Source organism: Mesoplodon mirus (assembly GCF_964341445.2).
Source record: "Mesoplodon mirus genome assembly, chromosome: 14".
NCBI lineage: Eukaryota > Metazoa > Chordata > Mammalia > Artiodactyla > Ziphiidae > Mesoplodon > Mesoplodon mirus.
This window is the reverse complement of record NC_138990.1, coordinates 31,641,662-31,656,284: the sequence shown is the minus strand read 5'-3', so window position 1 is coordinate 31,656,284 and position 14,623 is coordinate 31,641,662. Positions and strand designations below refer to the sequence as shown.

The window sequence follows — 14,623 nt, the reverse complement described above, 5'->3', positions numbered from 1 at the left end:
CACGTCGGGTGGCCCTTTGAGAAGTGATACAGGAGACGGCTCCTCAGCCCAGAGATGGACACACGCCCCTGCGCACAGGACTCGCCTCGGTTTCAGGCTGTTCCCCTCCCCCCAGGCGCCCCGTCTGGAGATCTCCAGGGTGTTCTGGGCCGTCCTCTCTTTCTTGGCAGTCTGCCCCTCACCCCCAATGCCTTGGCGTCCCTGGACCCTCAGCTCCATCTCCTCGACTCGGGGACTCCTCTGGGTCCCTGCTGAGTTCCTGTCCCTGCACCACAATCTGGAAACCTCCTCAAGGCAGCAAATCTGGTCAGTCACAGGATTCACTTATTTCCTGTCTCTCAGGGTCACTGTCTTTCATGACCTAAGGTCCAGCTCCTGGAAAACTCTCATTTGATACCTTTTGTCTGGTTATTTTGGGTGTGAGAGGATATTTGTTTCCTGTTACTCCATCATGGGCAGAAGTGGAATTCATATTACTATCACTTTAATGTTTATAAACTGTCACAACTTGGCCAGTGGGAGCCCCTTTGCCATTTCGCACAGTCCCTGACACTCTTGATGGCAGCCGGCAACACAAGAATACTCTAAGCCCATTCTGTTGTTTCTGGGCCCTAGCTCCCTTTGATAGAAAACTAAGGTTTTCTTTCACGTACGAAGTAAAAGTGCCAGACCCTGAGACAGGCACACTACCTGCTGTCTCTACCTAGTCTTCACTTTATAAATAAGGAGACCAAAGGTAGAGTACCTTTCTCAGCAGCACATAGCTAGATGGAGTCAGACCTGCACCCAGGCCTGCCTCAGGCCAAATCAACACTACCTACCAAAGCAACCTGCCAGGAGTCTGGTAGGCCTTCCCAGGGCCACTCTTCCCTGGACTCCTTCAAGACTAGAGGTTCTGACCACTCCAGTAGGAACTTGCCATATTTTACTGAACATTACAAGTCTAATCTACCTGCTAAAATGTAAGCTGCCCCATGATAGAAATCATATCACATCCATCCATCCATCCATCATCCATCCATCCATCCATCTATACCCCTACCCACCCATCCACAAGTCTTGTGGGACCCACAAGACTTACAATCAAATTCAATAAAACTGGCAAGTTCTTCCAAGTGGTTAGAACCTCTAGTCTTGAAGGAGTCCACAGAAGGGGAGCCCTGGGAAGGCTCCCAGAGGCTACACCAGAGCTGGGCGGTGAGAGCTTAGCTGCCACTGCCACCCACTTGTCATCATCTCACTCGGCCTGTGCATCTCCTCCCCCAGCACCACTGGACTTGTAGCAACCTGTTTCTTTTTTTTTAAACACAGTCTTCTTTTTTTTAATTAAATTATAGTCTACAATACTATATTAGTTTCAGGTGTACAACATAGTGATTTGATATTTTTCTACATTGCGAAATGCTGACCCTGGTAAGTCTAGTTACCGTCTGTCACCACAGAAAGTTATTACGGTATTATTGACTATATTCCTTATGCTGTACCTTACATCCCTGTGATGTTTATTTTATAACTTGTTTCTTCTTTATCATCTTTGCTTGTTGACCAGTTTGTCTGCTGAGCTGAGAACGTGCTGGGGAGAGGAAACCTGTTTGCAGAGCCAGCTCTGGGCAATTCTGGGACAACTAGGCTTCCTAGAGAGTGGTGAGAGGCTTTTGAGAACGAGCCTCCCTAACTTAGCAGGGACTGAGTGTGTCTCACCCCCCTGGGGTGCAGTGTCCTTGGTGCCCGGACTTCCTCCCAGGATGGGGCCTGGGTATTAGCAACATGTCTCAAGTCCTTAATTTAAAAAGTCCCTAGGGCTTCCCTGGTGGCACAGTGGTTGAGAGTCCACCTGTTGATGCAGGGGACACGGGTTCGTGCCCCGGTCCAGAAAGATCCCACATGCCACGGAGCGGCTGGGCCCGTGAGCCATGGCCGCTAAGCCTGCGCGTCCAGAGCCTGTGCTCTGCAACGGGAGAGGCCACAGCAGTGAGAGGCCATGGCCACTGAGCCTGCACGTCCGGAGCCTGTGCTCCGCAACGGGAGAGGCCACAACAGTGAGAGGCGCATGTACCGCAAAAAAAAACACCTAAAAATAAAAAGTAAATAAATAAATAAAAAGTCCCTAACAAAGAGGCAGGTTGAAAGCAAAGGAACAGTGGCTATTACAGCCATAAAATAAAATCTTGGTGACACAGAGGGATGAGAGCAGGTAGAGTCACAAAGTTGAGGCTAACAGGCGTGTGGCCGGCACCTAGGCGCAAAGGGGCTTGGAGTTGGACTTTTCTAAGTAGATTGCTAAATGCTAAGTGCATTGTGATCCTTTACCGCCTCCCCACACACCTGCAGACACACACGCGCACGCGCGCACACACGCATAACCGGGACTAGCGTGGCTTATGGAATCACATTCCAGAATGGTTGGCTTGGGAAGGCAGTCAGTCAACAGGATTGTGACAGACTGGCTGTGGAGCAGGAAAGGAGCCCGGGGCGCCTCCAAGGTTTTGCACCTGAACAGCTAGAAGGATGGACTCCTTCTTTTTTTTTTTTTTTTTTTTTTTTTACACGGTATGCGGGCCTCTCACTGTTGTGGCCTCTCCCGTTGCGGAGCACAGGCTCCGGATGCTCAGGCTCAGTGGTCATGGCTCACAGGCCCAGCCGCTCCGCGGCATGTGGGATCCTCCTGGACCGGGGCACGAACCCGTGTCCCCTGCATCGGCAGGCGGACTCTCAACCACTGCGCCACCAGGGAAGCCCTCCTTGTTCTTTTTAAAGGCAGCGGGATCACTGTGAGAAAAGCAAGTGTGGAGGAGATGAGGAGTTCAGTGGCCTCAAGTTTGGGATGCTGGTTAGACAGGTGTCAAGCAGAGAGCTGGATACAAGAATTTGAAGCCAGGTGCGGAGTGTAAAGGAGAGACATACATGCGGGGCTCTTAATGGTAGAGAAGTTATTTTTATCTAAGTCCCAAGGCTGGAAAAGATCACCAAGGCTGTGAGGGGAATAGAAGAGGGGTCAGGGGGAGGAGGGGGACCGGCGAAGGAGCAGCGAGGTAAGAGAGCAGCATGGTGCGGCCTGCAGGGGAACCCACCGACCCTGTCCAGTGCGGTTCACAAACAAGCACGATGGGGACCCGGAGCTGAGCCCACGTAGTGCCTGGCCACACCCACGGGGTGTCCCCTCGCGGGACATGGATATACAGCCCCAGCAGAGCGGGTTCAAGAGAGAACATACTCCAGGGGCAGGAGCGGAGACTGTGGCTCCCTGATGTACCTTTAAAGCCTGGGCTGGGGGTGGGGGAAGGGAGGGAAGAGGCTGCCTCCCATACTCCCCTCTTGACACACGGAGGGCATGAGGATGAGGGTCACGGGTTACCCAGCAGCCACGGTCCTCTACTGCCAAGACCGGTCCTGACGTCACATTGGAAAACACAGAAGCCGCTCCTTCACGCATTTCTTTCAGAAAGGACCCTCCAAAGAAGCCAAAGGGTGCCCTGAAAGCAGAACAGAACCCCAGAAAACAAAGGGGAGGGTCAGGCACTGGGTACACTGGAGTGCAGTTAAATGACACAGGACACAAGTCCAGTTTGCCAATCAAAAAAGTTTTATATGATCCAAAGAAAAAAGTTACATCACACATATTCACTTAAATAAGAAGTCAAAGTCTGTTACATAAAACATAATTCTGAAACATTTAAAATTTTATTAACTACTTGAAAGGCTCAAAGTCGAAAAAGATCAAGCAAAATTGCTCAGGCAGTAAAGTGCACTGGGGAACGTGAAGCCCGCGCCCTCCTCTGATGCCCGGGCCGCAGCAGAGGGACTCCACGCTGAGCATGCACCGCGGGGTTCTGGTTCTCACGTTGCATTTTTCAGATGAAGCTGTTTCCCAATTTACAATCTTTCAATCAACAGAGGGCCAAAGTGTTGCTTACAGAAGGTATTTCAGAGTCTCCTCAGGAACTGGAAGGTGTAAATCAAAACCTTTTTTTTTAAAAATCACATCTATGCTTTAGCAACAACACTGCTCAGAGAATGAAGTTCAAGGTGACAAGCAACCAAATACTCAAAGACGTTGTATTATCTACCAGAACATTAGCGGGACTAACATTACTTTGCATAATTAAGAAAAATATCCAAATTTAATGCCACTTATAGCATACACATAGAAATGTTTATGCTGATTTAAGATATGAGTGCAAGAAAGAACGGGGTGGTGGGGAATCACGAGCTATAGACGTTTAATTCTGGTTCTCTTCCAACTGTAGCATGTCTCATGACCAGCAGGAATACTCAACTACAGAAGTCTCCAAAGACATGGAAGCCTACTAAACACACAGCCGGCGCTTACAGACCTGTATGTCAATTAGCGGTTGATACTTCATGGGTATCAAGTAACATACAATGAATGACCAGGCAAGGGTTATTAGACTAAAAAGACCTGAACACAAAACCTGATTATATTTATTCAATATTTCACCCTACCGTCATTTTAATACAGGTAAATGCAAATAAATAAGAGGCAAAGACAAAAATCTAAATACGGCAAAATAAAAACCATTCCCAGGCTCCAAAGGCAGAGCAATATCGCCGTGTTCCTTACACGCACTCTCTTGCCTGGATTCCCAACGCTGCCCAACAAAAGCAGTCTCAGCAGCTTCCTGGACACCTGGACACTGGGGCGCAGTCTCTGTAATGCTAGGACCTGTGCTCACTGCTTCAAAGTGATGCCCATGGTCTATTTTCTAGGCAGACTGCAAAACACCCCATTCCAAGTAATTTCTGTTTGATCAAAACAATTTCCTTCCAACAAAATGAATGAAAGGACAGCTTGGTAGTATTACTGCCGCTTAGTGTAACTTGCATTCCCCATCATTCTTAATACTTAATAAATAAAGCAATCAGAACACTGGAGCTGGACCATATGCATGTCCACTTCACCTCACATAAGCTTTACTTTGGTGGAAAGTTCCTCCAACTACTAAGGACATCTTTTCCTCTAAGAAGTTACTCTACCCACAAAACACTTGGATAAGGCCACAGCAAAAGAAGTCAAACTGACAACTGACAAAGCAGCTGGGTTTGAGTGCTTACATTTTCTTTTTTGGGGGTTTGAGGTACAAACAGGAGACTCTGAATGGTCTGCTCTCAGCAGAGTACGGACACTCAGACCCTACAGCAGCTCTCTGCTCAGCGGGTATCTACCGAGTATTTTAAGTTAATCTCGGGTACATTCTTCACAAGTCACACCATGGACACAGGTGACTAAGTTCTACTTAACGAAAATTTTAATTCCTTGGGCTACAGCCTTAAAGAAATGGTTGTCTGGAATCTCCCTTGAAAATGTTACGAAGAAGCTGACTGCAAAGTTTTTTCCCCCCCATTTCTTTAAGAGGCCCCTATTCAACCAGTTCTGATTCTAAAAAATTCTTAGATCTAAAAGGCCTGATTACAAAGTTGTAAAGTTTTTTTGTCTGAACAATGTGCCAACTTTTCTAAAAGTAGGGTTATTATAAAAACGCTGTTAAACATTGAAAAGAAGATTGTAAAATCATCTATATAGAAACTGGTAATTTGAGAACCAACAATATAAATATTTTTTTATAAAAAACAGTATAAAAATTAGTAACCTGTCTCATTTCTTCAAAACAGGAGTAGGAAGGTTGTAAAAAAATCCAGATTTTGTAAAATTTATTGCCGAAATGTTTGTTTGAATGCTGGTGATTTAGATGATCAAATTTTCTTCCATTTTCCTTAAAAGAACTTCTGAAACTACAAAAGACATTGAACAGGGTTCCCCACCAAAAAAGACAAGTTAACACACTTTCATCAGAACCAGCTCCCCTTGCCCTCAAGACAATCTCTTTAGGAGAGAAAACCATCACTTCCATTCCTGAAAAAAGGCTTTGAAAAATTCCCATCCACAATTCCCTGGAGGACCTTTCATGCAGAGGCCGGCAGGCGCACCAGCGGGCTCCCAGGGTTCTCTGCTGAGGCAATTCTGTTCAGTTTGCCAACCTCCGCCTGCCAGCCAGGGATCTTCTTGGTGGTCATATGGCGCCGGGCATGCTTTGTCAAGTGGTCGCTGCGCATGAAACGCCGATCACACACTGGGCATACAAACTTCTTCTCCCCAGTGTGAGTTCTGCGGTGGCGAGAGAGTTCATCTGAACGAGCGAATTTTTTCTCACAGCCGTCCCAGCTGCAGGTGAAAGGCTTCTCTCCTGGGAGATAAGAAAACACAAAGTAAAAAAACATAAACGCTCAGCACCTTATTGGACAGGTTAGTTCATGTCGTTTTAAAACTGTATTCATCAAAACCTAAGAAGCAAGCGATATCCTATTATTCTGGTATCAGGTTATTTGGAAGTCAAGAAATCGTCCAAGGGCCTCCCTGGTGGCGCAGTGGTTGAGAGTCCGCCTGCCGATGCAGGGGATACGGGTTCGTGCCCCGGTCTGGGAGGATCCCATATGCCGCGGAGCGGCTGGGCCCGTGAGCCATGGCCGCTGAGCCTGTGCGTCCGGAGCCTGTGCTCCGCAAGGGGAGAGGCCACAACAGTGAAAGGCCCGCGTACAGCAAAAAAAAAAAAAAAAAAAAAAAAAAAAAAAAAAAAAATCGTCCAAGACGCATTTCTTCCTTCCACACCTAAGATGTACTATGTCAGGGCCCAAAGACGTCAAACTAATCTAATCCTTCTAAAGATATTTTTAAATAAAAATAAATCTTTGACTGTGAACTTGGGGTAGGAGGTAAATTCCTGAAAGGAATTGACTCCTTCCCTCTCTGGAAGCTGCACATCTAAAAAAAATCCCTCCTAGGACCTGCAAGACTTCTCAGAATCATTAATTCCATCTTCATATTTGTTATTACACTGACAAAGAGGTTAACTGCAGAACAGGTTAGAATTCTAACAGCTACCTTCTTGTTGTTACAAGCTTCAAGCTTCTTTCACTCAAAGTTTCAGAGCACCCAGCAGGTGTCCTGCCCGTACTGTCTTCCTGGAGGTACAGGGGTGAGCGGAAAGCCCTTGTCCGCAGAGTCCTCCTGGGCCTTCCCAGCCAGCAAGAGTGCTCCCTCTCCTGCACCCTGAAGCCCTGATCTTGACCAGGTTGTGACGACCATAGACCGCTTGTGCAACCTTGTGAAGGGATTTGTTAAATGCTGGTGCGTGCTGTCACGTGACCTACCTTCCCGAAGGTTTACGACTTGTCTAGTTCATCCATCTACGTATAGTTTAACCCCCAGCACAGCACTTCGTATGACAGGTGGTGAATAAATGGTTTTGAATGAATGAGTGTTGGAGAGAGATCAACTGAATATCTGATGTTTTTCAAAGTTGATTTAAAAGGAAAATTCATCATCACAGTGATGCTGTGACGGATTTCAAAGACCCCAGGTTGAAAGCGTCAGGTTACCTGCTTCCAGGAAACCACCACCAGTGCTGGCAGCATGCCAGATGGCCAGATGCTGGACAGAGAACCACCACCCTTTGGCGTGCGATTTATAAAAAAGTGCCCTATGTTTTCAGCATATCACAAATGCAGCCTTTGCTCACTCGACCTTATCCTAATTGAACAAATTTTCATGTTGGTACAGTGAAAAACTATCTTATCTAAGGTAAACCTATCCAAGGTTTCTATTTCTTATGAAAACTCCAACTTAGTGTTTGTGAAATAACACAAGAATTTGATTCTTCAGAACCTTTTTTTTAAAATTTACTTTCAAGAGCCTTCTTGCTCTTTTTAAAATTTATTTATTTATTTATTTATTTATTTTTGGCTGTGTTGGGTCTTCGTTTCTATACGAGGGCTTTCTCTAGTTGTGGCAAGCGGGGGGGCCCACTCTTCATCGCAGTGCGCGGGCCTCTCACTATCGCGGCCTCTCTTGCTGCGCAGCACACGCTCCAGACGCACAGGCTCAGCAGCTGTGGCTCACGGGCTCAGCCGTTCCGCAGCATGTGGGATCCTCCCAGAGCAGGGCTCGAACCCGCGTCCCCCGCATTAGCAGGCAGACTCTCAACCACTGCGCCACCAGGGAAACCCCGATTCTTCAGAACCTTTATGGTTACTTATATTTAAGTACTTTGGGAAACCTGAAAAGAGCTTGTATGATCACCTTATCTTCCTACCAAAGGAAGCTGACTGAATAAACAGTAAGACCTCATTCCACTGCTTCCCCACATGTGGAATCTGTGTTTGGATGTGATCTGAAGTTCACCTCAGCAGTCTCAGTGAAAAGCAGGGCTTGCCAAGTCAGTAAGCCCCTTAGGGGTGCCCGTTCACACCGATACAGCCATGACAGCGACCCTGCATCACCAATGACTAGCGTCAGGCTCCTGAGACAGACACCAAGAGTCTCTATCCAGTGAGGTCAGACACGTATGTAAGTAACTAAAAATACAAAGGAAGAATAAGGTGAAAACCAAAACAAACCACCAGGGTCAAATAAAGAAGGCGAGATCAGGAAAGAGTTCCAAGAACTAACGTTGGGACGGCCCTTAAAGGGTCTTCAGTAAGCAGAGACAGGCAGGGGGCAGAGGGTGACGGGTAGAAACGTGGAACTGGAGAGAGATGGTAAAGGCAGAGAGGCAGGGTCTTCACAGGCCAGGTTTGGGGCCTTAGCCCGGAAGCACACAGCCCCTTCCGCAGTGTGGAGGACAGCAGGGCTCCTTCTGTAAGGCCCGCCTTCCAGATGTGGCTTCATTCTGCAAGTGGGAGATTGGAGTTCTAATGTGCTAATTAGAAAGCACTCTACCAGGAAAGCATTTCAAAGTAAAGTACTATGACAACTCCCTCCAATTCAGCCTTTCCTAAACTGTGTTTCACAATTCACTGCTGTCCCCCAGGCCACTAGCCGACATCTGGGGTTCCATGATCAAGACAGTTTACGAAGCACATCTTTACTGCAGAACCTGCGACCTGTTAACTGGGCTTATTATATGTACATATGTGTGTGAACCTTTGAAAGGTGAGTTTAACAAGCAGACTATTTAACCACAGGACCCCTGAAAACAAAACAAGTGACACTAACTCAAAGAACAAGAGTGTCACAGACCACCTGAGACATATTCTGCCCTAATCAACCACAGCAGAAGTTCTACCTACCAGGCAACCTCACACCTCTGCTAAGCCTGGTAGCCACCAGCCCCATGTAGCTATATAAATGCAGCCTTAATGAAAACGTAAAATTCGGTTCCTCAGACACACTGTTCACATTTCAAGTGCGTGTGGCTAGCGGCTACCCTCCTAATGGACAGAGAACATTTCCATCACTGCCGAAAATTCTACTGGATGGAGCTGATGGGACAATAAAGAGATCATTAAGTCATTATAGTCAGTTTCTTTTGTGAGTCCTTCTGAATTAGAACTACATATTTCCAAAAATGAAAAACAATATTCTTTTAAAGCTCAAATATTCTAGAATTCAAACTCTTCCTACTTTGGAGAGCTCTTTCCCCATAAGTAAGTCACACTGATGTTTACTGAACGTGAATGGACACTTTCTAAAACGCAAAGAAACAATGTCTACTGCACTGTGAAGAGAAAGGGGGAATGTGAGCCTCACCCTAAAAGCCTCTCAATCACAGGTTCACAATCACAGAACTACGTTTTAGCTACTGGTGTGACCAGATACCATGTTCTAGGAAAACCACTGACAGCTGTACTAACGTTCACCCCAAGACTACGAAGGCTTTTCAGAACCAAAGAAAGATGGCCACCTTCTCCAGTGGTTCTCAGTTTCGCTCCCACTCAAAGGCGGCTGGATGTGTGTTTCCCGATCACGGGATCCGACATTCCCTATGCCCTACCTGCTTCAGTTCTCACCTGTGTGAGTGCGAAGATGAGCCTTGAGGTGGGAACTTTTGAAGTAGGTTTTCTGGCAGCCTGGGAAGTTGCAAACATAGTTCCTCCTTCGGGAAAAGTCTACCTGAGGGGCGCAGTTCTGATTGGATGCAATGAACACTGGAGCAGGGGCTAGGGGCAGTAACTTGGTATTCCCAACAGCCATTCCACTCGACGAACACGTGGCAGGCTGCGGGAGGGCCCCCTGGGGCAGAACCAACATCACAGTTCCCTGAGGCACAGATGGTCCCACGAACACAGGCTGGGGCACTGGAGCAGCGTGGGGTAAGATGGGTTTGACAGTCCCTGCAGACACTTGGGGAGGTGGCTTCAGAAAAGCTGGTAACATGCCACTTTGTCCAGTCACAGGGATCATTTGGCAAAGGACAGGGGAACTAGGAATGGGGACAGAAATCAGAGGGGTGGCTTTCCTTGGCAAGTCATTTTCATAATTCTTTGGTGAGCAGGTCTGAATTGCAATGGGCCACCCTGCCTGCTGGCCTTTGTCGGTGGGGCTCAGGCCACTGGATTTGTGCAAACAAGGCTGACAGGACGCTGAGTTAACGCTGAGCACACTGTCTGTGAGGTGTGTGTCCTGCACAGCTTCAACATGCCCCCAAAACTGCGCTTCTCCTTCCGCGTTGGCTGAAAGTTGGTGTGCTTGAGTCTGGGTGGTAGGAAGGTGCGCAGAAGCAGGACTCCCCGCAGTGTGGCAAATGACACTTGTCACCGTGGCCCTGCAGTGAGGGGTGACAGCTGGCTCCAGCAGCTCTGGCTTCAAACCAGGCAGGGCCCTCTCTGCCCTCCTGCTCAGCACTCCAGCTGCCCCAGTAGAGGTTGGGGGGACAGCCACGCCCATGGGTGCTTTGGAATCAGTTACTTGGGAAGGAACAACTGTCCCTGTTGATGGCTCCAGGAGGTCAGGGCTCTGAGGAGGAGTCATGCACTTTCAAAGAAAAAAGAAAAAAGTACTGTGTGAAAAGGTTGTTTTGGTTAAATTTTAAGGAACTTACTTTGATCATGTTGTCCCCAAGGTCTTTACAAAGAAGTCTCTAGAACAGACTGGTCAAAGTCTGCTCACAATCACACCCAGTGGATATAAAAACTGCATGAGACACTTCTCGCTTTCTCCCCCTTTCCCGACCTCTCTCAAACCCATCCATTTGCTCGGTTATAAGGACGCCAGTGCCATTCCTGGCCTCGCACAGCTACTGAAATGAACAATTTGCATATTAGGGCTACAAATGAGAAATCAAACTTATACTCAAGATGAAAGCTTTACACAATAATTTTAGATTCTCAAATTTTTTTTTAAAAATCTCGGTGGTAATCATTTAACACACACGTATCGAATCAATCACACACGTATCCTGTGCCTACTGGATGCGAGGTAAAACCTCTCAGAATGATCTGTAAAAGGCCCTGCTCTAACCAGGGGTCCTGCCTACAGCGAGCCTCTGTAACACCGCCCCCGCCACTCCCACTTATCTTCAGCCTCTCAGTGGACGACCCCAACGCTGAGACGTGCTCCGGGCAGCCAGGCCCACTACCTGTACCACCCTCTCCACTATCCACAAGTCCCTTCTCATCCTCTCCAAGTCGGTTTTCCACACTCTCCTTCCAGGGCAGGCTTCCAGCCCAGGACAATTAGATTATAATTTTCAGTTTTGTTAGCAATTGACAGCTCTCGACTTCTCCAAGTTGAGAAGCAGTTTTTCCCAGTAACTTCAGAGCTGTAGCAAGAAAACAAAAACCAAAACCAGTGCTTGACTGCACCCAACTCACCCAAGAAAGAAGCTGGCTGCCACAGGGTGGCAGAGGCCAGGGTCTCAACCCAGCTAACAAAGGCTGTCTGGTGCCAAAGCACAGCTGTGGCAGCTGATCCTGACCCTGGCCTGAGGTATCTGGGGGAACCTAAGCCTCCACCCTCAGTTGCCCAGAGAAATGAGTACATTTTGCTTTCTCCCATCAATCTGTACGTTTCAGCCTATGGACATTTTCACTCCGTGGCTGCAAGCTACGATCAGTCAATGGAAAGCATATTTTCAAGAGATAAAAGAAGTTTTCACCCTTAGGACCCATACAGGGGAGGGTATGAACTTGCTTGCCAGCATCAGGTGCATCTCCCCAAGAGCTCTTCAGCATGTTTACTGAAGGTACTCCAGCCATTGCACAAATCGCTCCTCTCCCCATCCTCTTACCAGAGTTGATAAAGAATGGAAGTCCTTTGGTAACTCGGGTGTGGCTGCGTCCACGTGCACAATGGTGGAAACATCCCCAGAGTCAGAGACAGGTGTGAGGGGTCTTATCTTTAACAGGTCCCCTTTCTGGGATCTCTGACCCCAGGAGCTCATGCAAACAAGAGCCTCGACAGCTTCCATGTCGTTCTGCTCCAAGATGCTGCACGTAGACCTCTCGCTGTCGTGCCGATTCCTCTCCAGGATTGACTCGCATATGTCCATGATGTCAACCTAAAGTCGACACAACACGGCGGCTGAGTCCCTGGAAACACAGGGAGGGGCACCGGGACAGCACGAGGACGCGCACACCAGAAGCCCGCCCCGCCCTTGGCAGCACGCGCACGCGCTCTGGCTTCCAGGGAAGGATGCCGGCCGAGCGATGAGGACCACTAGGTCCGAGCCAGCGGGGGGTGGGGGTGGGGTGGGGGTGGGGTGGGGGTAGGAGGAGGAATGGACTCGGTCCGCCAGCGGCTTCCACGAAAAATCCTGTTAACAAAGGTTATTAAGCTAGTGTTCTCCTTCGGGAAATGATTAATAACACTTACTTCCAGAGGTGTGAGCCGCAGTGGCTAGTACCAAACTGTCCCCGGGGGAGGAAGAAAAGACACTGATGGCTGAGGTTGGGTGAGATGAGAGCGCAGCCCTTCTGAGTCGGCGAAGCCACCAGAGCGTCCCCAGAGACGCATCTGCGACAACCCCGGAGGCTCCACACCGGTGAGGCCGTCACTCAGCAGAGCCCTGGGCGGGAGAGCCTGCGCTGGCTCAGCCCCGGTCCCCACACCCAGGGGCACCGATTCACGCCACAAGGCCAGCGCGGGGAGAGGAAGAAAATGTAAGATGTGCCACAAGCCCGGGCCCCGAGGATTTTCCAGCGCAGCAGACCGTCTCTTGTCAAGCAAGAGCGGGGCGGGAAGCGACTGAAACTAACTGATCTCTTCGCAGAGAAATTTTACATCTACTAAGATACACACTTCCACTCAGTTTGCCTAAACATCCAACCTGTCCTGCCCAGGTGTCCCCCAAAGCACACAGGCAACGCCGCCGCCTTTACAAACGCCGCTCTAGCCCCACTTCTGCCCGCAGCCCGGGCCTCGGAACGAACTGTGAAGTCACAGACGTGCGGGCTACCGCCTGCTTGGCCCACAGGCGGGCAGGGACAGGGCGGCGCGGAGCTCCCACACCTCTCTCTCGGCCTCTCAGAAGTCCGCACGGCTCGACTAGGTCCCAGGTCCAACCGGCGAACTCCTCGCGGCCCTCAGGCCCCGACTGGAGCCCGCCAGGGTTGAGGCGCCGGGCCCCGCCCCCCGCCCCGTGCAGCCTTCCCGCCGGCCTTTGCCCCGCCCCTTTCCCCGCCCCCACGTTCCCACAGCCCTTGCCCCGCCCCCACCTTCCCGCCAGCTTTTGCCCCGCCCCCTCACCATTTCCACCGCCCGTGCGCCGCGTTCCCACAGTCCTTGCCCCTCCGTCGGCGCCCCGCCCCCACCGCCCGCGTGCCGCGTTCCCGCCAGCCGCGCCCCGCCCAAAGGCCACCTCCTCACAGGGCCTGGTGACGTCATGGCTAGAAATAGACCCGCACCTGAAGCCGGAGGGGCGGGGCCGCTGCGGGAGCGGTAGACAAAGCTGCGCAGAGAGCAGCGCGAGGCACACGCCCACTTCCCGCCCCTCCCGGGGCGGCCTCGTGCGGCCACCGCCCCTCTCGGCTCCCGAGCTCCTAGCGGTGCGCGCGCGGTGATGCCCCGCGCGCCCCTGGCCTCCTCCGCGCCCTGGGCCCGCACTGGCAGCGCGTCCCCGCCTCGCCCCTCGCTCCAATGGGCGGCCACTCACCGCGCGTGCGTCGCCCGAGCCCGCGGAGGCCGCCGTGTGCATGGTGCCGGCGGCCGGGAGGCAACAAAGCGGCCGCGCGGCGGGAGTTCAGTACGGCAGCTGCCGCACGTGCACGGCGGGCGGCGGCGATCCGGAGCTCCAGCGGCAGGCGTGCGCCTCCGCCCGCCCGCGCGGCTCTGCCCTGGTGCGGCCCTCGCCGTGCGGAGGGGCGGGGCGGCCGGGGAGGGAGCGGCCGCAGGGGCGGAGCGCGGAGGCAAACCAAAATACACCGCGCCCCGATGGGGCGGGGCCTGGCGGGCGCCAGCCAATGCGCGCGTAGCCCGTGCGCCGCCGGCCAATGGGTGCCGCGGGGAGCCGCGTGATCAGAGCCTGGCAGCGGCGTGATCGGGCAGGGCGGGATGCGGCATGTATTTTGGTGGCGGCGAGGGGGCGGAGCCTGAGGCCCTGGAAAGTAGGGGAAAGGTCGCGGCGGCGCGGGCGGCGGTGACCGCGCAGCTGTGGCCGGGGAACTCCGCGAGCGTGTTGGGCTGGCTGGGAGGAGGATTACGCTTAAAGGGGCCACCGCCCGCAGCCTCCCGGAGCGCAGGTCCCCGTGAAGTGAATCCGTCCAGCAGAGGCGGCTCACCTGGAGACCTCAACCCAGATTTTGCTTTCTTGTTTTTTAATTGGTATTAATCTACCGTCGCTCTTAGGAGTGCATCCCTGACCTGGAAGAGTTTAGAAAGCTGGCTAGCCCC

The 14,623-nt window shown here is 51.0% G+C and overlaps 1 protein-coding gene across 2 annotated transcripts; it reads right to left on the bottom strand.

Moving 5' to 3' along the window:
* Window positions 1–3,322: 3,322 nt before the first annotated feature.
* KLF11 (KLF transcription factor 11) lies at window positions 3,323–14,060 on the bottom strand. 2 transcript variants are annotated; one of them, XM_082642297.1, is made up of 4 exons: window positions 13,887–14,060; window positions 12,024–12,293; window positions 9,805–10,768; window positions 3,323–6,203 (listed from the first exon to the last, which is right to left on the bottom strand). In XM_082642297.1, the coding sequence occupies exons 1-4, from the start codon at window positions 13,926–13,928 to the stop codon at window positions 5,923–5,925; spliced, it is 1,557 nt and encodes a 518-aa protein (XP_082498423.1). In that variant the 5' UTR covers window positions 13,929–14,060; the 3' UTR covers window positions 3,323–5,922. The 2 variants fall into 2 exon arrangements, with proteins under 2 accessions (XP_082498423.1, XP_082498424.1); XM_082642298.1 differs by lacking the exon at window positions 13,887–14,060 and adding an exon at window positions 12,608–13,303.
* Between the last annotated feature and the right edge of the window lie 563 nt (window positions 14,061–14,623).